We start from the raw sequence: 26,121 nt of genomic DNA on the forward strand, positions 1-26,121 counted from the left end.
ATCCAATCCCTCCCAACTCTCCTTATATTCATGTGTTACGAAAGTGTAAGACCTTAATTGCTAAGCGTGATTGGGAACTTACTATTAGCCACTGCCACAGAGAAGCTAATCGAGCTGCTAATTGGTTAGCTAATTATGGAGTCACGGCTACAGAGAAATTAGTCATCTTTGAGGCGGTCCCGGAGGATCTTTGAGCCGTTTTATTGGAGGACTTACGGGGAGTTACAAGGGCTAGGATGATCCCAACCGAAGCCACTTGATGCTGAATAAGGGCTGCTTGATGTGTCTTCATTAGCAGCCTTGGTTTTGTTTTCTTTGTTTTTCTTTTTTGCTGTTTCTTTGTTTAGCCGTTTTTTATTTTCTAGTTTTTGTTCTAGATTCTTCTCTCTTTTTGGGGCTTGCCCCTCGTATTCACCAAAAAAAAATATTAGGATTTTCAAGGACTTGAGCCTGGGCCCAGCGGAAGGCATGCACTTGACTTCAAATGTGGAAAAAAGTTTTAGTCATTTCAACAATTTTCATTTATTAACATTTTGGTTGGCAAAAATTGGGATCATGATGAAAAGAGTTGGGAAAAAAAAAATAGTTGTTTCTTTATGGATAGAGCTTTTTGTTGAAATTATCTTAAATTAAAATATTGAATAGTTGTAATGTCAATTTCATGATGTGTTATTGTAAGATAGTTTTATACTAAACTTTGCTTTTTTACTTATGTCTACAATGATACTTTGGTAACCTGATGTTATTCAAAGTAACTCTGTTCCGGTTGTAATCTGATAGAGTATGTAGCTTTCTTTATAAATTTAAGCAATTGTTCAACGTATTGATTATCTTTATATATTTTCAAGCTCATGAATGATTATTGTGGGTTGAATACCATTAGTTGCTTTATTATCATTACATACAACTATGTTTTTATTTACTATTAAGTGACAATCATTGTTGAAATGTGATTACTTGTATTTAGTAGCTAGAAATCATTGCTAACCCCAAAAACATACTCCTAAAGACATTTTGGACCCCAATCGATAAAGATTCTTGTTACTTTAAGGGTCTGTTCTCATATACTAAACTGAACAGAACTGATTAAAGTTGAACTGAGCTGAACTGATTGGAGCTGGACTGAATAGAGCTGAAATGAATTGTTTATGAGAGAAGGAAATCAGAAACTGAACTAAATTGATTGGAGCAGAGCTGAACTGAACTGAAATTAAACTGAAGAGAAAAGGCCCTAATTTGTTAGCATTTTCACATGAAGATTGTACATACCCTTGTTTATTTTCACTTACTCCGGACTATATTCTGTTAGGATGTTTCAACTTATTAATTTCCTTTCAAAGAAACCTTTTTCAATACTTCTATCTTCGAATGAATCCTACATTTATCTACCTGTCTCTTTCTCTCTATTTTTCCAGTTACACACGAATAAATCAAATGTAAATGTATCTAAGACAAAGTAATTATCAAGACGGAAGTAACATTTATTAGTGACAATCACATACAGTTTTATCAGGGAAACGGTTTTGGCACAGACCACCTAGCAACTTAACACCGCGCAAAGGTCGAGCAATGTTAGGTGGAAAAACACCTAATATTATTGTTATTATTATTATTATTATTATTATTATTATTATTATTATCATCTAAAAAACAAAAGTCATACAACCTACAATAAATTAGTGGGAAGCCGAGATACAATCTGGGCTCCCACTCCTCTAGCTATAGCAAAGCCTACTCTAGTAAAAATATGAGCTGCAGCACGTGCTCCAATGTCTTGCGTCATCGAGAACCTCTGAACTCGCTTCAGCAACGCAACAGCCTCCTTCTCTAATTCCCCAAATGAAAAAAGGAGAAGGGAATGAAACCATATCCAATTGTCTGACAATGAGCTTCATACTTAACCCGCTTCCGATGAGCTGCATCAGCCACAACCCATCCCGGAATAATGTCAGAGAGCTCTGACTGTGTCAAAGGAGAAGATCATGTCAAATCTACACAGACATCGCGACCACGATCCCAGGAATAAAGTAATACATCTGCAGGTCTAAGGGCCTCGTCATTCCCTCCAGACAACCCAATATCAACCTCTTTCCTTGCTAAAATCCCAGAACGATAGCAAACATCAGCTAGGGTATCCCGAACAACATTATGTCGATGTTTAATACCTACGATACTAGCACACGACACCGCGTGATCACCGAAAATATCCCCTGGAAAAACCCTCGAACAAGCAGAGCACGGTGTCAAGACAGAGAACAATGGAACACCCAATCGATAGTATAACACACATCGGTAAGTCTTTGCGTTCATAGTCTGACCCAACCCTGAAATAGGAACCGCCCGAAGCCAAGCGGAGGTGTAATCTCCCTGTTGCGATTTCCACAATGCTGATTGTCGTGGAGATAAAGAGAAGGTGGATTATGCAGAAGCGGTAACCTTCGTGAAGTATATATCTGCCAACTTCTTCATTAGTTTAGGGGCAGCGACCTCACTAGGATTACTCAAAATGTCAGACCCAATCGTTCCATGAAACAGTCTCAACGAATCCGCAAAGGCTCCACCAAGACCAACGGCACCAGCATCCCGAAGAAGCTTTGTCTGCAACCCAGCAGACTGTAACCGAGAGGCAAGAAAAGCATAATGACAAACATCACCTACAGAGTAAACAACTAAACATCAAGTCCGCCAAACGCAAATGGTAAGGTGGCAAGGCGCCACTGCCAATGGTCAAACCCAGGCCCCGAAGCAGTAACGATATGCTTCAAGGAAGAACGAAGAGTCTCGTCGAAAGTGCGCTGAGCTACCTCAAAAGCACTAGGAGGACAAGTACGCAAAGCAAAGTAGAGTTTAGAAACTCCAGTATATGCCCTAAGCAACAACAGCTCGCACCGGGGATCATCAAGCTGTAACACCCTAGAAATTCCTTTCCTTTAAATACCCACTTTACTCTTTTAAAATACGTTTTAGGAATATCTAAGACATTACCGCCACCGTGAAAATGGCTAAGGCAACTATCAAAGATACACAACGGAAGACTTAATAATTAAGAACCGATTAAACAAGTCAACTCAAAAGTCAACCAAACAAAAGTAAAGTTTAAAACCAAACAAACAAAATCAATTAAAATCAAACTACAACTTGGAACCATTAAAGGCCCTTATTCCAAACCGTTCCAAAACCAACCCTTTGCGTTAGTCCACACAAAAAGTATCATAAATAAATAAAGCATAAAACACATCGTAAACTAGCATGATTCACTCTTCACTCATGCCCCGTCATGAATATGTTTCAACCTGAAAAATTTATCTCTACTTGTCCCCACTACTCTCCATTAAAAATGGGTCATTATAGGGCCAAGATAAAGACAAGGCCAACAAACACACAAACACACGCAATCAGCAAAGTTGAGTACATAAGTGTATTTAAACACACTAACATAATTTCACCTATCAACACACACTTACCTCAATGCACCTGTTTACAAGCACACACATCATTCAACAAGACTCTTAAACTAGCCACTAAATAATTTATTTAGCGTTGATTACGCATCGAACGGGTTTCCAACTATACCTCCCCCAAATAAATTAAGGTTAACTGACACGGGAGCTAACCGTGCCAGCGACATAACCACTCAAAGGTGGCGGAATTCCTGCGCATAATAATAAATAAAAAGGAATGTACAGCGTCCTGTACTCCATTAGAAGTTATGATCAAATATAAAGTCACATAACTCCCCCCATATGTTCATACTCAAGGTATATAAGTTCCACGAGTTTTGGTGCGTAATCTCTTTCACTTTACGTTATTTACAAGTTATTGGACTTGGTGATGACTCTCAAAGCATAATAATTCAATTAACAACAATTATTCAATCAATCAACATGCCAATTTAATTCTTGAATAATTAGTGACCACATATTATTTAATAATGTTGAACCTTTTTTAATTCTACCTCAGTGTCAAAGACACCTTAAACGCATAAAGCGCCAAAAATCCTATCCCTCGGTGTTAAAAACACCTTAAGTGCACAAAGGCACCAACATTCCATTTATTCCTCGTGTACATAGACACTTATATAGCTCCTTCCTCATGCTTAAAGCATCAATAAAAATTATATGAACCATAATAAAATTTCTTTTCAATATTCCAAACATAATTAAACATGTAGTTTAATTAATCATGCATTCTAACATGCCATAAATAAAAGTGTAGTCCATATAATCATGCCAAAATATAATTTTCCAATCCATAAACCATCACAAATAATTCATGCTTCACAATTCAATCACCAACACCAATAATTCACAATTCCATACGTAAACCTTAGCATGATACTACTTGTAATTGATTGAAATCAAGCCTAGCATGACACTACATCATCAAAATATGCTAAGTACGCGAACGTACCTCAATTAGGCCCTCAAAGTAGCCGATTACACTACAATAATTCCCGAATCAAGTCTCCTACATAAAGGGACAATAATACTATGTTACTTCTCTTTGTATACACAATTTCCAGCAACTTAAATTCACTTTAGACTACTTAAAATAATCTGAAAATTATTTAAAAACCCCTAATTAAACTCTTCTTTAATGGGTAGTTAAATCCTTTTCATAAAACCATCAAAAGTAGTACTTTGGGCAAAATTCCAGCATTATAGTTTAATTAAAAACTCATCAAAACTCCATAAAGATTCAATCTTTAAGCTTGATTAACACTTCCAATCAATGGGTATATAAAACCCCCAAATTAATTGCAAGTTAGAGCCCTAAAATCAATACTTTAATAATAAAAACCCTAACTTTCAATGCTTTATAAAATCTGAAATTAAAACACTTTATACTCTAAAATTTACAATCTTTAATCATTAAAATATAATTACCAAACATACTAATCATATTTAAACAATTAAAATCAAAAACCCAAATTATAAATTATTAGAACAATAATTAAAACAAGAGGAGAGAGAAGGGAGGATGACCACCTGTGGGTGGCGGGCTGGCGGCCGGTTGGCTGGACTGCCGGCGGAAGGTGGCAGAGGTGGTGAGGTGGCGGCAACAAGGTGTGCGCGAGGTGGTTTGTTCCCCCATGAAACTCATGTACAACAACAAAAAAAACAAAGGAATAAGAAAAAAAAGAGAAATAAGGGGAAAAAAAAAGAAGGAAAAAGAAAAGAAGAAAAGAAAAGGAGAAATAAGGGAGAAAATAGTTACCTTGACCAATTGACTTTTTGTGTGGGAAATTTTGGGGATTGAAGGAGTATTTATAGGATGGAGTAGGTTAGGGTAAGTTTTGGGCCTCATGAAATAGTAATGTGATGAAAGAATTATTAGCCCAATTATGAAAATAAGATAAATGGGCTTGTTATGAAATTGGCTATATTGGAGTAAGCTAGGTATTGACCCAAAGATTAAACTTTATTACTTAATTTAAATCTGATAATTAAAATAGTTTACCCAAAATATATTTCATAAATAAGTAAATAATTTATAAAATACAATAAAAATACGGGGTACTACACAAGCTTAGTAACCTTATCCATAAGTGCAATGGTCTTGGTCACCCTTTGCATCACAAGCTCACCACTAAAACAAGAATAAGAACTAGCGAGACCACCAAGCAACTTAACACCATGCAAAGGTCGAGCAATATTAGGTGGAAAGACACCCATAATCCTGCTTCGAGGGTCTTCTGTAGGCCAGAAAACTTCAGTTTTTTTCACGTTAAGATGTAGCAATATTATTATTATTATTATTATTATTATTATTATTATAACCACATTATTATTATTATATTATTATTATTAGTAAAATTATTATTATTAATATTATTATTATTGCATTGTTATTTTAATCATTATATATTTTTAAATATTAATTATTATTATTATTATTATTATTATTATTATTATTATTATTATAATCATTATATATTTTCAAATATAAATTTTAAAATAATTATTAAATATTAATTATTTATTATTTAATGTAATTATTTATTATTATAAATATTAATTACTTATTTTTTTTATTAATTATTATTATCTTTCAATATTAGTTATTATCTTCAAATATTAATTTTTAATATAAAAAATCAATTATTATTATTATTATTTTTTTTATTCTTATTAATAATAATTATTATTATGATGATGATGATTATTATAATATTATTATTATTATTATAATTATTAAATTTTATTTATTTATCTATTATCATTATTAATTATTAATTATTACTATAATAATTCAATATTAATTATTATTTTTAAGCAGATTAGAGCAGGGCAAAGCAGAATAGGACTCGGTAGAGCAGAGCAAAGCAGAGAAGCTCTAAAAAATGGGGCCTAAGTATACAATAAAATGATTATATTAAGCTTGTATATGAAAATTTTATTTGTATATAAATAGCAAACGATGACCATATTTTTTAGTTTGACCCCATAAATATTACAATGTGCTCTGTGTAGAATTTGACCCCATATTTTTTAGTTTGACCCCATACGTACAGAACCACATATATAGGGGAGTATATATATGTACAGAACCACATATATATGTACAGAACCACATATGACCCCATATGACCATATGTATAAACTATATGTGGTTCTGTACATATGTATAAATAGTCATCAAATATTTTACATAATAATAACCGTATCACATAAGATAAAAAAAGTTATATTTTGTTGGCAAAAATATTATTATATAAGATCAATTATCTTTATTGTAGTATATACGTATGAACCAGGGGGGTTGTATTTATTTGAATTTTATCTTCATTAAATAATAAAGTTGTATTACCAACTTACCGTGTATTCGATATGGTATGATAATTAATTGTCTTTACAAATATACATAGAATAAACTAAGTTGGATACTAATTTAAACTATTACTTTAGTTCCAGTGTTAACTATGCATAGTGATAATTTTCCATAAAACTATCACATTTATATTTTTATTTATGGATATTATTATATACGAATGCACTAAGCCACTAAAAAAAATTATGATATACGAATTTATTTATAGAGGATATTTTATGTTAGGAAATAAATAGATAGGTTGTCATATATCTTTTTATAACTACCTAAGTTAGACATGAAGTATACAAGTTTATATTATACTCGGTATTATCTTTTTCATAAATATCTAAGTTGGCAAAAATATTATATAAGATCAATCACCATTATTCTAGTATATAACATTCTATTATCACAATTATACTCAAGTTATAGTAATTAACTTTCATGGGTAATGCTATTTAATTTTGACAAATTTATTTGATTTGATGATTTTTTATTTTAAGAATAATAATGATCTATTATGTACATATGTATACAAGCTAAGTAAACTATAAGACAAAAATTATATCACATAAGATCAAAACAAGTAATATTTTTTTTTGGCAATATATTATAAGATTAATTGACTATATAATATTGTCGTGAGTATTAATAACTTTAGACCAATAACCTGTAAGGAAAAAATTATGGTGAAGGAAAATAATTTAAATATTAGGAAATAATTAGCTAGATTTGTATCTTTTTTTTTTTTATTTTTTTTTTTTAGGAAAGACTTACGTTACACATACAAAGTATCCATTATCAATATTTTTGAGATAAATCAATTTGATCTTCTGTTATTGTATATTATCTTTTTTCACTATCTTATCAAAGATATTATTTTATCAGATGTATTTCATTCTTTATTGATATATAGTGGAAATATATTATGAAATTTTCTACTTTTAAGGTTAATGAAATTATTTTGTACATATTTTTTCAGAAAAAAAAAATTTATACATAGTATCAATAAAATTTATATTGCTTTTGGCAAAAAAATATTATATAATTAAGATCAATCAATATTATTTTAGTATATATATAAAATGATATTTTTTTTAAATATATTATACGTACTATTTATAGGAAATATGTTAGGTTATTTAGTGAATAATTGCTTTAATTAGGACAGCGTAAAAGAGCGGGAAAATTTTGCATGTGAAGGTAACACATGGAGCTATTTTTTTTGAGTGCCCTCTGTTTTAGTATAGTTATAAATTGACTAGATCTAGAAAAATCAAAGATCACACAATCCTCACTTGATTTCATTACCTTATTTACTTTGATTTGTTGACCTATTGACTGAGCTATGTTCATGAATTTTTTTTTTGAAACATAGCTATGTTCATGAATGATATACTTCATATCTCTCAAATTTTCTAAAAATCATACATAAGTATCTTTTCAATCATGTGGCACAATACTCCTATTAATATTGATTTTTTTGAGTGAATAAGAAAAAAAGATAATAAATTTTGTGTGAAAATGGCTTCAGTTTCTGCAACTACCCCTCTCTTAACCCCTTATCAAATGGGCAACTTCCATCTTTCTCATAGGTGAGTTGAATTTTTCATTTATTCCTTGTTCTATTTGTCTTTATTTTTTAACAGTTTTCAATACAATATGTTATTACAAAATTCTCAAAGCTACCAATTATAAATAAAAATGTACATTACAAAGTTTATATACAAATTATAAAATTGAATTGAGAAGACAAATCAATATGTCGAAGTGTAGACAAATAAAGTAGTTGTATAAATCTGATAAGTAACTTTTTTTTTTTTTTTCTCACTATGAAAGAGATGTAGAGAATACTAAGGATAGAATGCGTAGTAGGATTGTTTAGAACGATTTGAAAACTTTCAATGTGACAAATGTTGTCGGTAGTAATACTAGTTATAAAATTCCAAGTATATACTAATGTTTATATTATCAATCCTTTTTCAACGAGATTTTCATCCATTAATGATGGTATTTCCATCGTTTCTCAATGATTTTCAGCCGATGAAAAAGGGGCATTTTTCTTGTTGAGTAAAATGTTTGTAAACTGCTTTCTCTCTCTGAAACAATAACCGTAATATTAAAACAGACACCGAAAGTGACACATGTCACTTTTTGGTGATGTTTTTTCCCTCCAAAATCACTATTTTGATTTTTTTTTTTTTTTTGTTCCTTTTATTTTCATTTTACATGACATTTACAATTTAAACAATGATTACACAAGATTCACAATATATTTACCAAATCAAAACTGATTTTGGTTTATTTAAGTTAGTAAAAAGTAAAATGAACACTGTACAATTTTCAACATACATTAAGTCAACGCCTCTTGCATTTAAGATATTTAAAGATAATAATTAACAAAAAAAGCTATACACTAAAACAAATATAGAAATGCCGACACATGAAGACAAATTTGAGAAATTCTTTTCAAGATAATCCGTATGTATGTAGTTTGCAACAATTGAAAGATGGGGTCATATGGGTATGACGAACCCTATTATGTGCCAAGTAGAAAGGGTTATGGTAGTGTATCATTTATAGTATAAGTGTAATAGTCGCGTGTATGATTTAAAAAATCAAATAATTATAAATGCTCTTTATTATATTATTCTCATCAACATCATCGTCTAAATGACTTATGTTGAAATGGAATTTTACTTGTTCCCATCTGTGTGTTTATAGTTGGTGATCTTATTGTACCATATATTGGTATCAATTGATGCATCTTAATTAGTTTGAACTTAACAGGGTTGTATTGGCTCCATTAACCCGAGTTAGGTCATATGGAAATGTTCCTCAACCACATGCAATTTTATATTATTCCCAGCGGACTTCAAATGGAGGTTTGCTCATTTCTGAAGCAACTGGAGTTTCTGAAACTGCTCAAGGGTACGTCCGAGCGAGGCAGCGCAGCTAGCTTTAGCTCCACATACACTTATAATTAGTAACAAGCTAAGAGAAACATGAAATTCTTTGATCATGCAGGTACCCTGATACTCCAGGTATATGGACAAAGGAGCAAGTTGAAGCATGGAAACCAATTGTTGATGCTTTACATGCAAAAGGAGGCATATTTTTCTGTCAAATATGGCATGCTGGACGAGTTTCTAATCAAGGTCACTAATTTGAATCACACTCTTTTTCTTTTCTTTCAAGTTTCTAAATACTTCATATATTTTAATTTCTCCGTTCTTTTATTATTGCTCTTTAAGGGTTTGGTACAAATTTTTTAGTATTGGAAAAAAAGGATGAGAGAGAAAGGTAGAAATAAAAAGTTGCCTATGTAATTGTATACACAAAAAAAATAAGTCTTGAAAAGCAAGGTTATATTAGGTATTTTTAGTGTGAACACAATCTATTATTTCTTTTCCTAAAATGGATATGGTGCAATATTTGTGGAACTTCCTTAAAAAGCTAGTGGTGCAATATTAAAAAAATGAAGGAAGTATATACTAGTAAAAGTTTTGTGGATAATTAATCTTTTTCTATGGTTTTGGTTTATCATTTCTTTTATGCTCATCATTGAAAAGAGACTTACTAATTTAATCATGCATTAAATTTTCATATACATTATACTTATTCTCTTACACTACATACTTGAATATAGAAAAATAATGGAGGGAAGAGAATAGAAAAGGAAATGTGCATCATCCTTTATTTGGATATATAGCTAATGCAAGGAGGGAAGGGAAGGGAAGGATCGATCTTTTTTCCTTTCCCTTATAAAAACCCAAATCTCTCCACTGTTGGAAAGATTTAGAAGGAAAATGAAAGCTCACCTCCCTTTCCCTCATTATTATTATCCAAACATAGTGTTAATGAGTTATGTAGCTTGGTTTCGTTTATATTGAAATTCAAATTTAGGTTGTATTGATTAGACATATATATTATATGGTAATACACTTTTCTATAAGTCAATTGGTTTTACTTTTACTTATATTTCGTAGCCTTTTCACTTAGTTATTAGTTTCTTTTTTAATCCCATTTTTTGATTTCCCCCAACTCTAACTAACTCAATTCAAATTTGCTTGTTCATATATAGGTTTTCAGCCAAATAACCAATCTCCAATCTCTTGCACTGATAAACCTTTAACACTAAAAGTTCGGGGACAATTCTCAACGCCAAGGCAATTAACAACAAAAGAGATACCTTTAGTAGTGAATGATTTCAAACTTGCTGCTCGGAATGCCATAGAAGCTGGTAAGTTTTCGATCAACCTAACAATATAATATTTGATGTTTTCTAATCATACAATTAAGCATGGTAGCATTTCATCATTATCTTGACCATGAATTTCCTTGTTACAATCTTTAAAATTACTTATATATTTTCTAATCATACCCTTAATGACTAATTAACTATTGTTAGTTTTGTTATTCTTTAGATTTAAATTATACCCTTAAAATCACCCACATCCCCTTCCCCCACCCTTGAAACCACCGCCCTTCCATTGACTACAATCCCCCTAAATTCTTCCATTTTTTAGAATTTCTTTTTCCCTTTTTTTTTTCTACCTCTATTAACAAATGAGGATTTTAACATGACACATTTATATATGGTGAAAAACACTCTATGTCAAAAGAACATGCATGGTTGTATTCTTGTTAATGATGGGATGAAAACCATTCTATTTAATTATATTACTTGAATTTAAAATTATGTTTCACTCTTCTAAAAGGTGTGATCGATCTTATCATCATTATATTCAAACTTTTTTCTTATTTAGGGTTTGATGGTGTTGAAATTCATGGAGCAAATGGCTACCTTATTGACCAGTTTATGAAAGACCAAGTTAATGACCGAAAAGATGATTATGGTGGATCTCTAGAGAATCGTTGTAGATTTGCTCTAGAGATAGTTGAAGCAGTTGTGAAGGAGATTGGTGCAAATAGAGTTGGCATTCGTATTTCACCCTTTGCTAATTACATGGAATCAGGTGACTCGAATCCAAAAGCTCTAGGACTTTACATGGCGAAATCCCTCAGCAAGCATGGAATCCTCTATTGCCATGCAGTCGAACCTAGGATGATAACTATTGGTGAGAAGAAGGAATGTCCTCATAGTTTACTACCCATACGAAAGGCATTCAATGGTACTTTCATTGTTGCTGGAGGTTATGAAAAGGAAGACGGTAATAAGGCCGTAAACAAGGATTATGCTGATCTTGTAGCTTATGGTCGCTTGTTTCTGGCAAATCCAGATTTGCCGAGAAGATTTCAGCTTAATGCACCTTTGAATAAGTATCATAGAGAAACCTTTTACATATCTGATCCCGTTGTTGGCTACACTGATTATCCATTCCTAGAAGATGTCATGTAGCCTTAATAGAAAACTTTCAATTCTTTATTAATTTTGTGGAAGATACACTTTCTTATTTTATTTGTACCATTTTTTTGGTTCATTGAGAAATAAAGAAGTTAGTATTGTGATAAGATAAGTACTTCTATAAGAGTATATATGCCTGCAACAACACATTAACCATATTCTAATTCTTTGTCCAATTAAGTAGTTATTGCACTTTTTAAAATTCCAATTCAGTAAGGCTTTTAATATATCCTTCCATCTCCAAGTGAAAAGAACAAGAAGTAGAAATTGAATGTTGAGTTTGTCTCAAGAGAGATTGTCTAATGCTGACTTAGTTAACATAATCTCAAAACTAAATAACATAATGTCAACACTAAATTTAGTAAATTTGTTTTGTATTTTAAGACATTAAAAAGTCTCTCCTATTTAGCACCGCATAATGAAAATATTACTTGCAAATAAAAACAGGGTAACTTGACGAGCAATGACGACGCTAAGTGTCCAATGCATTCATAATTGACTTCCTAGTCTTCCACTTAGCAAAAAAAATCCCAAAAAACCACCCAAAAGCCTTTTGAGGCATAAAATCCAAAGAAAAACTAGCCTGTAAATCCCAAACAATAGTTATTATGTGCACTATGGTGCACCAAGAAATAGGTGCACCATGTTAGACCTGGCAAATGGGTCATTCAGGTCGGGTATGAGTAGGGTCATTTCGGGTCGGGTTAAGTTTGGGTCAAAAGGTTATCGGGTCGGGTTGGGTCATTTCGGATTTCGGGTTGATTTCCGGTCGACTGATAATCGGGTCGGGTCGGGTATCGGGTTAACACTTGGGTCGAGTTCGGGTCGGGTCAATTTTCGTGTTTAATTTTCGGGTCAACTTCAAGTTGGGTCATATTCGGTTGATACATTTGTATTGAACATTATGTTATGAATGCATTATTATTGTACTATATTTTTTTTTCTAGACTTGTGAGAATTGTGACTTTTATTTGAGCTTTTATTAATTTTTTTTAATCTTATGGACAAACTCCGTAGAGTAGTCATTAAATTTCAATCTTTTTACGAATTTTAATAACTTATAGAGATAAAAGGCCGAAGAAATTGAGAAAAAGTAATGCTCAAAATAAGAATATTGGCCTTACGATGAAGTCCAATAAAGCGAGTAATGGCCCATATTGCTCAGTTCGGTGGTGAACTGGTGAAGTAAGTCCAAGCACTTTGTAGTGAAATTTACCCAATTTCTACCTCATACTACATATCATAATTTTTCAATTCTTTATTTTCATAGACAAATAGTCAATATTTGAAAATTTAGGTGATTTTATATTAGGATTTTCAAGGACTTGAGCCTGGGCCCAGAAGAAGGCATGCACTTCACTTCAAATGTGGAAAAAAGTTTTAGTCATTTCTACAATTTACATTTCACCATTAACATTTTGTTTGGCAAAAATTGGGATCATGATAAAAAGAGTAGGGAAAAAAAATAGTTGTTTCTTTATCGATAAAGCTTTTTGTTGAAATTATCTTAAATTAAAATATTAAATAGTTATAATGTCAATTTCGTGATGTGTTATTGTAAGACAGTTTTATACTAAACTTTGCTTTTTTTTTTTTTAACTTATGTCTATAATGATACTTTGGTAACCTGATGTAATTCAAAGTAACTTTGTTCTAGTTGTAATCTGATAGAGGATGTAGCTTTCTTTATAAATTTAAGCAATTGTTCAACGTATTGATTATCTTTATATATATTCAAGCTCATAAATGATTATTGTGGGTTGAATACCATTAGTTGCTTTATTATCATTACATACAACTATGTTTTTATTTACTATTAAGTGACAATCATTGTTGAAATGTGATTACTTGTATTTAGTAACTAGAAATTATTTGCTAACCCCAAAAACATACTCCTAAAAGACATTTTGGACCCCAAGCGATAAAGAGTCTTGTTACTTTAAGGGCTTGTTCTCATTTACTAAACTGAGCTGAACAGAACTGATTGGAGCTGAATTGAACTAAATAGAGCTTAAATGAATTGTTTATGAGAGAAGGAAATCAGAAACTGAACTGAACTGAACTGATTGGAGCTGAGCTGAATTGAACTGAAATTAAGCCGAAGAGAAAATGCCCTAATTTGTTAGCATTTTCACATGAAGATTGTACATACCCTTGTCTATTTTCACTTACTCTAGACTATATTCTGTTAGGATGTTTCAATTTATTTGTCTAATTTCCTTTCAAAGATACATTTTTCTATACTTCTATCTTCAAATGAATCCTACATTTATCCACTCTATTTTTCCAGTTACACACGAGTAAATCAAACGTAAATGTATCTAAGACAAAGTAAATCAAAACGAAAGTAACATTTACCAATGACAATCACATACAGTTTTATCAGGGAAAATGATTTTGGCACACCCTTAATTGATTTTGACATACCCCTATATATGAGCACAATTTACTATGCTCTTCTCACATAAAGGTGTGACAAAATCAATTAAGGATGTGTCAAAATCAATTTCCATTTTATCATCATCCAATACTCCCTAGTTTGCTTTAACATCCACGCCTTTTCTTTAAATACAAAAACATAAACAAAAAAAGTATAAAAAAAAGTTGCTTTATTCGTCAGCAAAAAAATCACCTTAACTGGTTCCCACCTACGATTAGTACCGTACTCCACCAAACTCCTTCCCCAAATCATCAATTCAAGTCCACCCCAAGTTCCTCCATCCTCTTTATTATTTTCCAACTTGCATTGCATGCTTCACATCTTAACTTCTTCTACCATTTTTTAAATTTCCATGCCATACCCTTCTTTTTTTTTTTTTTCCCTTTGAAAAAAAAAATATATATTTTTTTGTCTCATTCACATAACTTTTTCTTATAAATAACAAGTACACTCTCTTCATTCTAACATTCCATTCTCACCTTCCACACAAAACATACACCCATGGAATCCCACAACAACCCCTCTCTCCCTCCACACCCCACCCTCCTCGCCATCGGCCCCGGCCCCTCCTCGCCTCCTAACCTCGATCATCATCGATGTTTCCCCGTCGTGATCCGATCAATATCATCCATCTTAACTAAGTTTCATGCAGGCTACTTTAGGATAACATTGTCCCTAGGAAGCCAAGCGTTACTATGGAAAAACCTAATTGAACCTACTAGTCATAACACTATTAATCCATTAATACAACATCTTTTTCATAGGTTTCACCCTATTACATTTGTGTCTTTTTGGGCATTTTCTCTTGTTGTTCTTGTTCTTCTCTCTTTGATTTATCTATTTCGTTGTATCTTTCACTTTAACATGGTGAAGGCCGAGTTCCTTCACCATGTTGGTGTAAATTACCTCTTTGCCCCTTGGATTTCTTGGCTCTTACTCCTTCAGTGTTCGCCGTGGGTGGATCAAAAAACCGGTGTTTACTTAAGCCTTTGGTGGACTCTTGTTGTTCCGGTGGTTGCTCTTGATGTCAAGATTTATGGCCAATGGTTCACTACCAAAGGAACAAAGTATGAACTAACATATACAACAATTCAACAAATTATTAAAATTTTTGAAGATGTGTCTCACTTTTGTGTGTCATTGTGTCCTATTCATTTTTATTGTTTTATTTTTTTTATTTTCTATCTCGCTTCTATGCATGTCAACTAATTTGAAACAGAGGAAGCAGTATTAAAAGTTTAATCAAATAAAAATAAGTGACACATGTATTGTCATATAGTACACAAAAGTGAAATTGATGAAGTATGAGCTAGTTCACCTAAACCTACGTTTTAAAAGTTGATTTTGTAACTTACTTCGTAAATGATTTCGTGCATTAATACAGGTACAATTTGACAGCAGTGGCGAACCCAACGAGTCAAATGAGTGTGATAGGAAACCTAGTAGGGTCCACAGCGGCGGCACGAATGGGGTGGAATGAGACAGCAATGATACTATTCTCCCTAGGAATGGTACATTACTTAGTGCTTTTTGTGACTCTCTATCAAAGATTGTCCGGGAGCAATAAGCTCCCGGCAATGCTTAGACCGGTGTTCTTCCTATTCTTCGCGGCGCCGGGGGTGGCAAGCTTGGCGTGGGGGTCTATATCTGGAAAGTTCGATACAACTGCGAAGATGCTATTCTTTCTATCTGTCTTCCTCTTCATGTCTTTGGTAAGAATTTGCGGCCTATTGTTTTCAAAGTAGGGGTCAATATAATTGACTATTTTCTTTATAACTTTGTTTATTTTTTAAAGAAAAATAAAACAAACACCCTGGTTTGGCGTTTTTGATTGCGTATGTTCCTGTCATTTTCTGCATGGTTTAGAATCTCTAAGATAGCTAGATCTTTTTATTAGTAGGTGTATAATTATTAATTTTTTTGTGGTAATTTTTTTTTTTTTTTTATTATTTTTTAAATTTTTATTTATTTATTTATTTTTATAATTATTAATTTAGTTCGTAGCTAATTAGCTATATACCTAGATACTAACAATAAATAAATAAAAATGGTCCATACTACTCGTTGCCAAAAAAAATATACGTAATACTTCGTAGTTTCTAGAAATGAATTTAGTACTCCATCATTTTCTGAAGAAAAATACAAGCTGTAATATTCAGTTCATTAATTGAATATTGTGTGTTTGTGTCACATTTTAAATTAACAATAATGTTATTATTGTGGTGTTGAGATGTAATACGTACTTAAGATTCGTGAACAATACGAGTATTATTATATGCAAGTGTCATACACTGATACAAGCTAAGACATAAAAATCAATTATGTATGAAGACCAAAAGACCTAGCTACGACTGCACCTTATTTCTTACAACACTCGCTCTTCTTCATATCTTAAGTTTTGATTTGAACTATTTGTCGCAAGACTTGTGGGAAATAGTCTAAAAGTCGCGTCGTAGTATACAAAGTATGAAAGTAGTACGTTAAAGTTCTTTTAACTTATATGAGTACATAATCTCTAATAAATTTTTGCTTTCAAAATTCAATTTCATTATAATTGAAGATGATTTTATAATTTATACTTTGTTTCTAGATATTTATAAGAGAATTTTTGGTCGTTTGTTATAGTATAAAATAGAGAGGAAAGTACACTAGATTATGACCAAAACACCTAAAAAATACAGGCTTAACTACAAGTAATTGTTAATTACTCCGTAGTTAACGTCTGTAGTATCTTACTTGTATCAATTTGCAGCATATAACATAAATTTATGTGATCACTGCAGCAAAATTGGGAACATGGTACGGTCCTGCTAAGACTACCTGATAAGGTTTTGTTGTTAATTAAAAGTTAAAACTGTACTAATCTTAATTTTTAATTCCATATTAAACTACAAGTATGTTTTTAAAACGTTGAATTAAGAAAAATTTGAAAAATACCACCATGTAAAGTAGTGAATTTTGACATTACCACCTCAAGTTTTTTTTTATTTAGCCGTACTACCTAGTTTTTTCCAAAACGCTAAAAAGTACCACTATTTTTTTTTATTTACTCTAGTTTTTTTCCTTATTTCTTCATTATTTATTACGAGTATTTGATTACTCTAATTAATATCTTTGTTCTAAAACCTTGTTTACCTAGCTCTGAACGGATGGAGTTTATGTCGTATCATCATCACCAACAACTATTTGTACGCGGAGTCATGTAATCTTCATTGAGTAATCAAAATATTTCAGAAAAATTGTTTTGGTTTATAACTATACATTCCTTTTTAGACAGATTGATCATCAGAAGTAACCATTCATAGTTGTTTACAGAGTACATTTAAAGATTGATCATCATAAGCTAGTTTTAATCTAGTATTGAAGTTTTTAACTAGACAATGTTACCTTTTCTAGGCGTATTTTCTAAAAGGTTATTTTTTTCTCGTTGGAATGGGTATGCTCGAGGAATATTTATTCTGCACGAGAGGTAATTATGTACCCAAGAAAAAGTTAGGGGAGGGTCGAATTGAGCCTCACATATGGAATCAAAACCTGTACCAATTTCCCTAGTCTTCCTCACTAGATTGTCCCGTCTTATTCATGTAGACTGGTCTAATTCGAGATCGATACAACAAACTATGATTAAAAGATTTACCAATTAAACCTAATAAATAGACCGAATGTTTGAATAATACTTACATATATAAGTGCATTATAACATCTCGTGACTTTATGTAGAAATAGTACCCTTATAGCTTAGTCCAATTGAGAGTAAAGTCGACTTATCACATTTAAGTACTTATAGAAAGTCGTTGAACAGCATGTTTGACGTATACTTGCCGGAGGAAATTAATGCAAAATTTTCCACAGTTTTTTCCAAAGTACAAACTGTATTACAGTCCAAATTGTCCAGCTAATGTGCTTGTTTTGTGGTTCATACTAAATCGTGTCCCCTTTTTTTTTCCAAGCCTCATACATTTATAAGGTATTCTTAAAAATCGGTGTTTGTTATAAAAGGAAGCATAAACAAGAAAATAAGTGATCGAGGGATTTTGTTGGCTAGTCACAATCCTAGTACTATACTTCCTCCTTCAACTTGGGTCCGTGATTAGAAGAACCGTTAAATAAATTGTAAAATGTTGAGTATTACATTTAACCAAAATATTTATCAATATATTGTACTTTTAAAAGACAAGGAACAATATACATCACTATTTCTAAGGGTATGTTCTCTTCCGCTTAATTTCAGTTCAGTTCAGTTTCTAATTTCTTTCTTTCATAAAAAATTCATTTTAACTTTAGTCAGTTCAGTTTGGTTTAGCTCCAATTAGTTCGATTTAGTTCAGCTTATTTCAGTAAATTAATTATAGTGATTTTTACAACAATTAATTGAGAAAAATTAAGGTTGAAGTAAGAGTTATTTTTTTTTTTTTTTTTTTTTTTTGGGATTAGGTGGGGGTGGGGTTTTGACGTGTGGTAAATTTTTTGATAAAATATAATCATAATAGTTACATATTACTCATCACCAAATTGGTAGGATTCGTAGGAAATTAGGAATGGTGGAAATGCTTCTTATATAGGTTAAGATATTTAATTTATGAATGCATGTGCATCCAAATATCTAACATACATCAATTCATTAAGTTTTTTGCTATCAATTTGATAAACTTCGTTGATATTATAGTTGTGTATATAAATTTCCCCATCACTTAAGCCACAAATATTGATATCAGCTTCTTAAAAATGATATATCTTTCACTGTCACGTGACTTACAATGTAAATTAAAAAGACAAAACCAATATTTAGGGGGGGACGGGACCAATAGCTATATGACTCTTGTTTTTATATATACATACTACAATCAATAATCGACTGTAATACTAACACACAAAATTCGAATTGAAATAGGTATGCAGGCCATTATTATTCAAGAAAGCGATGAGAAGGTTCAACGTGACATGGTGGGCATATTCGTTCCCGATCACGGTGTTAGCAATAGCTGCCACAGAATACGCAGAGGAAGTAAAGGGAAAATTAGCAGATGTATTAATGCTGGTTTTAGCATCATTGTCAATGTTGGTCACTTTCAGTTTGGTCATACTCACACTATTCAACTCCAAAATGCTTTTGCCAGATAATGATCCTTTTGTTAGTTCTAGTGCTGTCACTCCTGTGCCTGATCATTTACCTACTATAGTTACTCGTACAACTCCTTTGGATATTGGACCGAATTATTAAAATTCGATACTTTTTTGAAATTAATTTTGGTTTCTAAGCTAATTAGATGATAAATGATCCGGGTCAAAGTAGGATTCTCTTTTCAGGCCAATTGTTATTACTAATTGGGTGTTTTATTTATTTTTTCTATTGAGTATATTGTATATTCTTAGTATGGAGTATGATTTTGTTTTCAATCTTATCATATGGAACAACATTAACTATATACTTCTATTATAAACAACCATATATATAGAGATAGTTTATTTGAACATATAGATAGTTTCTATAATAAACAACTTAATTACTTGAATTTATTTGAACGTATAGATAGTTTCTATAATAAACAACTTAGTTTACTTATAATTTAAAGTTTTAAACTTTTTTTTTAGGTGCGTGTTTAAAGAGCCACAAGGACGAGTGATAAGAATCGATTTAATTAAGGACCACCTCCTGCAACTGGCTTGTTCCAATTTACTGTACTGATTGGGGCTTAACTGAACTGATCGAATTAAATAGAACTGTTTATGAGAGAAGGAAATTAGGAATTGAACTGAATTAAATAGAACTACTTATGAGAGAACTAAATTGAATTGAACTAATTGGAGTTGAACTGAACTGAATTGAAGTGAAAAAAGCTGAACGAATAGGCCCTAAGAGGGAAATATTAACCACTTGAGCTATTTCTCACTTTTAATTTAAATTTAGAGTCCGTTCTGTTCACCTTATTTTCACTTATTTCAGATGTAATAAGTTCAGATAAGTTCAGATCATGTTTAATAAGTTCTGATAAGGGTTACCTAAGTACAAATTACAACTAAAATAAGTTTAATAAGGTCTAATAAATTCAGGTAAGTTAAGATGAGTTCGGATCAGTGAAAATCGGTGAATAGAACACACCCTTAATTAACCCTTATCAAACTCATTTATCTGAAGTAGAAGAAATGGAGATGAATTAAATAGGCCCTTTAATCTTTTACTCCCTCTGTCCCTATTTTTTTGCCCCATTTAACTGTGTGCGGTCTCCAAGAAGCGTATTAAAACGTCTGTATCTTTATTTCCATAAACGTAAAAATTATAAAAACATGATATAAATAAAATATACAATAAGACGAATCTAACAAGACCACTCATAATTATATTATCTTTTATAGATTAACGGTAAATTGTGATCAAAGTTTTTAAAGTTCGACTCAAAAAGTGGCAATGGGCAAAAATAAAGGGATAGAGGGATTATTACATTATTCAAGTGAAGGATTTCTTTAAGTTCCCAAGAACGAGATGAAGAATAATGGAAGCGTTTGTAGTCCAACGGTTAGGATAATTGCCTTCCAAGCAATAGACCCGGGTTCGACTCCCGGCAAACGCATTTATTTTTTATTTAGTTGTTTGATGTCTGTACATCTTAAGTATAGCTGTATTACATATTTACATGCATCATTCTTTTATCCTCGGTTTATAATCTTATCTAACAGACCAACTTGTTTAATTTAGTGACCCTTTTTAGCTATGTTTTACTTTATTTATTTTATTGGTTAATGATGATACATTCTTAGCTTTAACTAATACCAATTGCCAAGACCTTGAGACCTTAATCACTACTCTGTCTAATTAAAGTCGAACATATTACATGTACATGTCGACCGAAACAATGACACTAACTAGTACGAGTAATGAATGAGATAAGTCTAGGATATGGTTGATAAATTTAATAAATTCAAGGTTAAATATGATATGATAGGATGAGTAAAATTTAAGTGATCGAGGAGAACACTATATGTAATTTTAATTTAATCGAATGTTCATTTAATATTCAATCAAAGATCTAAATCAACAATTTTAGTGATTCAAACATTCATCCTGCTCTTGAGCAAATCAAGCATCTAACTATAAATAGTCAACATAAAATAACTAAAAAAAAAAAATTAAACTATATATAACTATTTAATATAATGAGATTAATCCACGAATAACATTAGATATAAGGCATGTTCTGATTAACTGAATTGTTCTAAACTAAACTAAACTAAGCTTATTGGAATTGAACTGAACTAAACTAAATGTTTTATGAGAGAAGGAAATTAAGAACTGAACTTATTCGAACTAAACTGAACTGAAAATAATCTGAAGAGAACAGGGCCATAGTCTAGCTATAGTTTTCACTCAAAAATCACAAGTAAATCAGTTAATTCCCATCTTATAGGAAGACTCGAGAAGAAACCTCACAATCATCATATGCAAATATATGATATATAGAGAATAAAAAAACACAACTACCACTATAAAATTTTTTTACACATCTTCAACAAATCGTACAAGGCAGTACAAAGCAAACTCCAAAAACTTGATTAAAATACTAAACTATTTTAATTTAACAGAAGACAATCGTGATTAGACTTGTATAAATAGTTAGTTGTATAATATCTTACCAACCTTTTAAGTACATATAATATAATTGATTAATGAGTAAATGTACTAATGTTAAGTAACAATGGTATTAGAGAATTAAATTATACGTCAAAAATCTAAATTTGTTGGCCTACATTATCAAATAGATTTGTGCATAACATGTAACATACAATAACTCACCATTTGGACTAATAAGATTAAAGGGTTTTTAATTAGCTAGGGTATAGCACAAAATTTGTTGAATTTCGAAGTGGGCTTGTGTCTTAATTAGGTGCCTCAAATTTTTTTTATATATGTCGGTAAGATTTTTGTTGGGACCAAATTAAATTCATTCGTAGGGTTCGTACCACAAGCTAGCTATTCAGTTGGATGCAATTTGGTTGTTCCTTCGTCATCATCAAATTAATTAATTTTTGTATCCCATGATCCATCAATATGCCTAATGAAGCTATTACAAATTTACAAGGAGGTAAATGAAGTGGTGTCCACAGATGACATTACGGGTTGTTACTTTTAATGTTAATAATAATTCAATTAATATATACTTATATATGTACGTGTATGTTATATAAGTACATATTTAAATCTCTTTTTAGATATATGTTATATGACTTACGGAGTATTATCTATTAATCAATCTTTTTTTTTTTTAAGAAAAAAAAAGTCATGAAGTCATCCAACCATTTGATATTGAGACTAGTGAGCACCATACCGTATAATCTTTTTTTTTTACATAAACAGGAGATATATTTCAGTTCAGTAAATGTGAACAGACTTTTAGTAATATATGCGCTATCCTTTGGAGAAAAAAAATAACTCAACTTTCAAAGAGTTAAGAGTGTTACTTGAGTGCACGCATTATTTCAAAGGTATTATTTTAAAAAGTATTTTACCATACCGTATAATCATTAGAGAAGAAGCCACTCTTCTCCACATACCTTTAAAGAATGACATAAAATAATCAACCATAAGTAATTAAGTGTATAGTGATAAGGTTTACATCTCACAATCATGAGATTGTGGGATCAAACCCTACTAGAGTCACTTTGGGGTGGAGATTCTTTACCCATTCCCCCACTCTCAAAGTTTCTAGCTCGCTAACCCGGGCCAAGATGATATGTGAGAAGTTCTGACCCGATAGGGCCTTCTCATTACCAACCAAAAAAAGTAAGTTGTATAGGCTATTTAACATTTTGTTTTGAATCTGACTCGTTGCCATTCCTAATTATAGCTGTCATCTATGTATAGAAAAAGTAAATGGCTAATTTTTTGGGTATAAGGACACACAAGGACCACCCTACAAAAAGTACAAACCAAGCTAAGACTACATACAAAGTATTGGATATATGCATGCTAGCTAGCTAATAACAACATAGAAACTACCTATGTCCTCAACACCATATATTACCTAATGATATGTACCCCTACATAGAAACTACCTATGTCCTCAACACCATATATGACCTAATAATATGTACGAGTATCAAGTTTTTTTGAGTGATTCTAAGATTTCTAACATATGCACTGGCAAAATGACTTAGGGCCTATTCACTTCAGCTTAATTTTAGTTTAATTCAGTTCAGTTCTTAATTTCCTTTTCTCATAAAATTTTCATTATCAATCCAGTTCAGTTCAGCTCCAATCAGTTCAGTTCAACTCAGTTCAGTAAATGTGAACAGACTTTTAGTGATATATGCGCTATCCTTTGGAGAAAAAAATAACTCAACTTTCAAAGAGTTAAGAGTGTTACTTGAGTGCACGCATTATTTCAAAGGTATTATTTTAAAAAGTATTTAAAGCATATTCTTGTTTACTACTGTACCTTTATTTGAATTTTCTGGATTCGTCACTAACCTCACTAGATACATGCATCGAAAACTTTCAAGATGTTGTGTAACAAAGGGAATACTATTTACTATTTAGGTTATATTTGAATGAAATTCACAGGTCTACTAATGCGTTGAATATTCTATTATCAATCTCTTCTAAGATACAGTGAAATTAACTACTTTAATATTGTTATTTTGTCATTAGCAATTTGAATAAACAAACCTCAATGTTTATCCTAATTTAAATGTTTGTGTCATTTGAAAAAAATCTTGTGACTATTATTTTATACGAGCTAGTTTATTACACCAAATGCAAACAAAACATAGGACAATTAAGTCATGATTTCCCAGCTGTGCTGCATGCCAATTTGGCAGATTTAAGTAGAGAATTCACTTTATTTTTTTTATTTTTTTTAATGAAATTGACAATTAAGGAAATGAGGAACGTCAAGCTTAATAATTAATATTATAAAATTAAACAAAAAAAATATCCAATAAAATTGGAGAATTAATTAATCTGATTTGGCTTTGTCTGCCCTAAATCTGGTATCCTATTCGTCAGCAATTGGCAAATAAAATAATGATAAAGTAAATAGCGTAAAAAAGTATAAAATGTCGTAATCATATTATGCCTAATGTATTTTGTCTATATTCGGATCCTAGAATGCATGCTGCATGGGTTAGTAAACCAAACCATGAACATGTTGAGCTAACGAAAGATTGTGTCTTAGATTTTTGTAAGACTCCAAAATATATGGTATTAATTATTAAGTATGTATGTGAGTTGGTATTATGGGATTGTACTCAATTAACTCAAGTCGTTGTTTGGTTGAACTAGGGCGAAGTTAAATTTTATACTTCGCTGGTGGTGAACGTGGTGGTGGAAGAAGAGAGACATCTATCTGAGAGGAGAGAATCGAATTACATACTAGTATGTGATTCTAAGCAAGGGTGGTACGATGACGGTTACGTTGTATTGTTAAGTGTAATTATGACGGTTGCAGACTTGTTGCGTACTAAAAGTTTATTTTGAGTATGAACCTTTACATTATTGATTTAATTTTGGTTCAAAATTCAAATGATGACATTTTCTTTAATATTTAGCACATACTCCATATGAAATACTATATACTCGTATGTAAGTAAAACATTTGGCGTGTTGGACTGTACGAACTTTTTTGTAGCATTCAGCTAAGAACTTCCAAACCTATGCATTATGCTTACATTAGATTTGAGAATGAGATTGTTGTGTAAGACATGAATTAAAATGACTGAAATATCCCAAACATAATATTTTAATTATCTTACGTGTGATTAGATCTAGTTGCTTGACTTAATGTAGATTAAGGTATATCCAGTGAAGTGAGTAAGTGAGTGTAGCTTTCAATCTTTCATGCATGCACGAATTAATTTTATTTGTGAAGAAAAATAGATTAGACAAATCATAGAAATCGAAAAAGACAACACCAAATAACCTACCTTGAATCAACTTGTTGATCTTTAATTATTTTTTATAAGAGTATCAATTTGTTTAATTGATAAAACTAACTACTCAGCAATATTTAATCAGAAGAAAAGTCAAAATAAGCGCCGCGGCGAATTGAGCAAGAATATCACTACACATATTTATTTTATAGTTTCATGTTGGATTATTATGGGGTGTAAAGTATAATATAATGTTTTTAATCACGAAATGTTGATGACGATACAAAGTTCGTATGAAAATAATGAAATGGCCTGGTTTCATGATGTTAATCATATTGTGTGAATAAGGTGTTTTATTTTATAATTTTAATTTGAATTTATATATTTGTATGATTTTAACATCACATAATAATTTAAGAAGGTGAGAGTGAAGGATAGCTCAAGTGGTTAAAGGTTCCCTCTCGGTTTCAGGTGATCCTAAGATCGATTCTCATCACCCGTCTTTCTGGCTCTTTATTGTTACTTTATTGGTGGTAATAAAAAAGTATTTCTTACTTTGCTCGGAAAAATTTTTCATTAAGTGCCAAAAAAGAAGTGATTCTTGTAGTTGTTAGATTTGTTGTAATCAAACATTTAA

General features: G+C 31.3%; 2 protein-coding genes and 1 non-coding gene across 3 annotated transcripts; all 3 read left to right on the plus strand.

The window, feature by feature from the left end:
• Nucleotides 1-8,337: 8,337 nt before the first annotated feature.
• On the plus strand, nt 8,338-12,175 carry LOC145615189 (putative 12-oxophytodienoate reductase 11). The gene is made up of 5 exons (XM_081670260.1): nt 8,338-8,408; nt 9,604-9,744; nt 9,841-9,971; nt 10,898-11,056; nt 11,583-12,175. Exons 1-5 carry the CDS (start codon nt 8,338-8,340, stop codon nt 12,173-12,175), a joined length of 1,095 nt encoding a protein of 364 aa, XP_081526386.1.
• Nucleotides 12,176-15,107: 2,932 nt separating this feature from the next.
• On the plus strand, nt 15,108-19,948 carry LOC145615303 (S-type anion channel SLAH4-like). Its single transcript, XM_081670367.1, has 3 exons — nt 15,108-15,688; nt 16,006-16,333; nt 19,513-19,948. The coding sequence occupies exons 1-3, from the start codon at nt 15,123-15,125 to the stop codon at nt 19,840-19,842; spliced, it is 1,224 nt and encodes a 407-aa protein (XP_081526493.1). The 5' UTR covers nt 15,108-15,122; the 3' UTR covers nt 19,843-19,948.
• Nucleotides 19,949-21,118: 1,170 nt separating this feature from the next.
• TRNAG-UCC (transfer RNA glycine (anticodon UCC)) lies at nt 21,119-21,190 on the plus strand. The gene has a single exon. It is a non-coding gene; the product is annotated as a tRNA-Gly (tRNA).
• Nucleotides 21,191-26,121: the final 4,931 nt, after the last annotated feature.

Source organism: Chenopodium album, chromosome 25 (assembly GCF_948465745.1).
Source record: "Chenopodium album chromosome 25, dcCheAlbu1.1, whole genome shotgun sequence".
NCBI lineage: Eukaryota > Viridiplantae > Streptophyta > Magnoliopsida > Caryophyllales > Amaranthaceae > Chenopodium > Chenopodium album.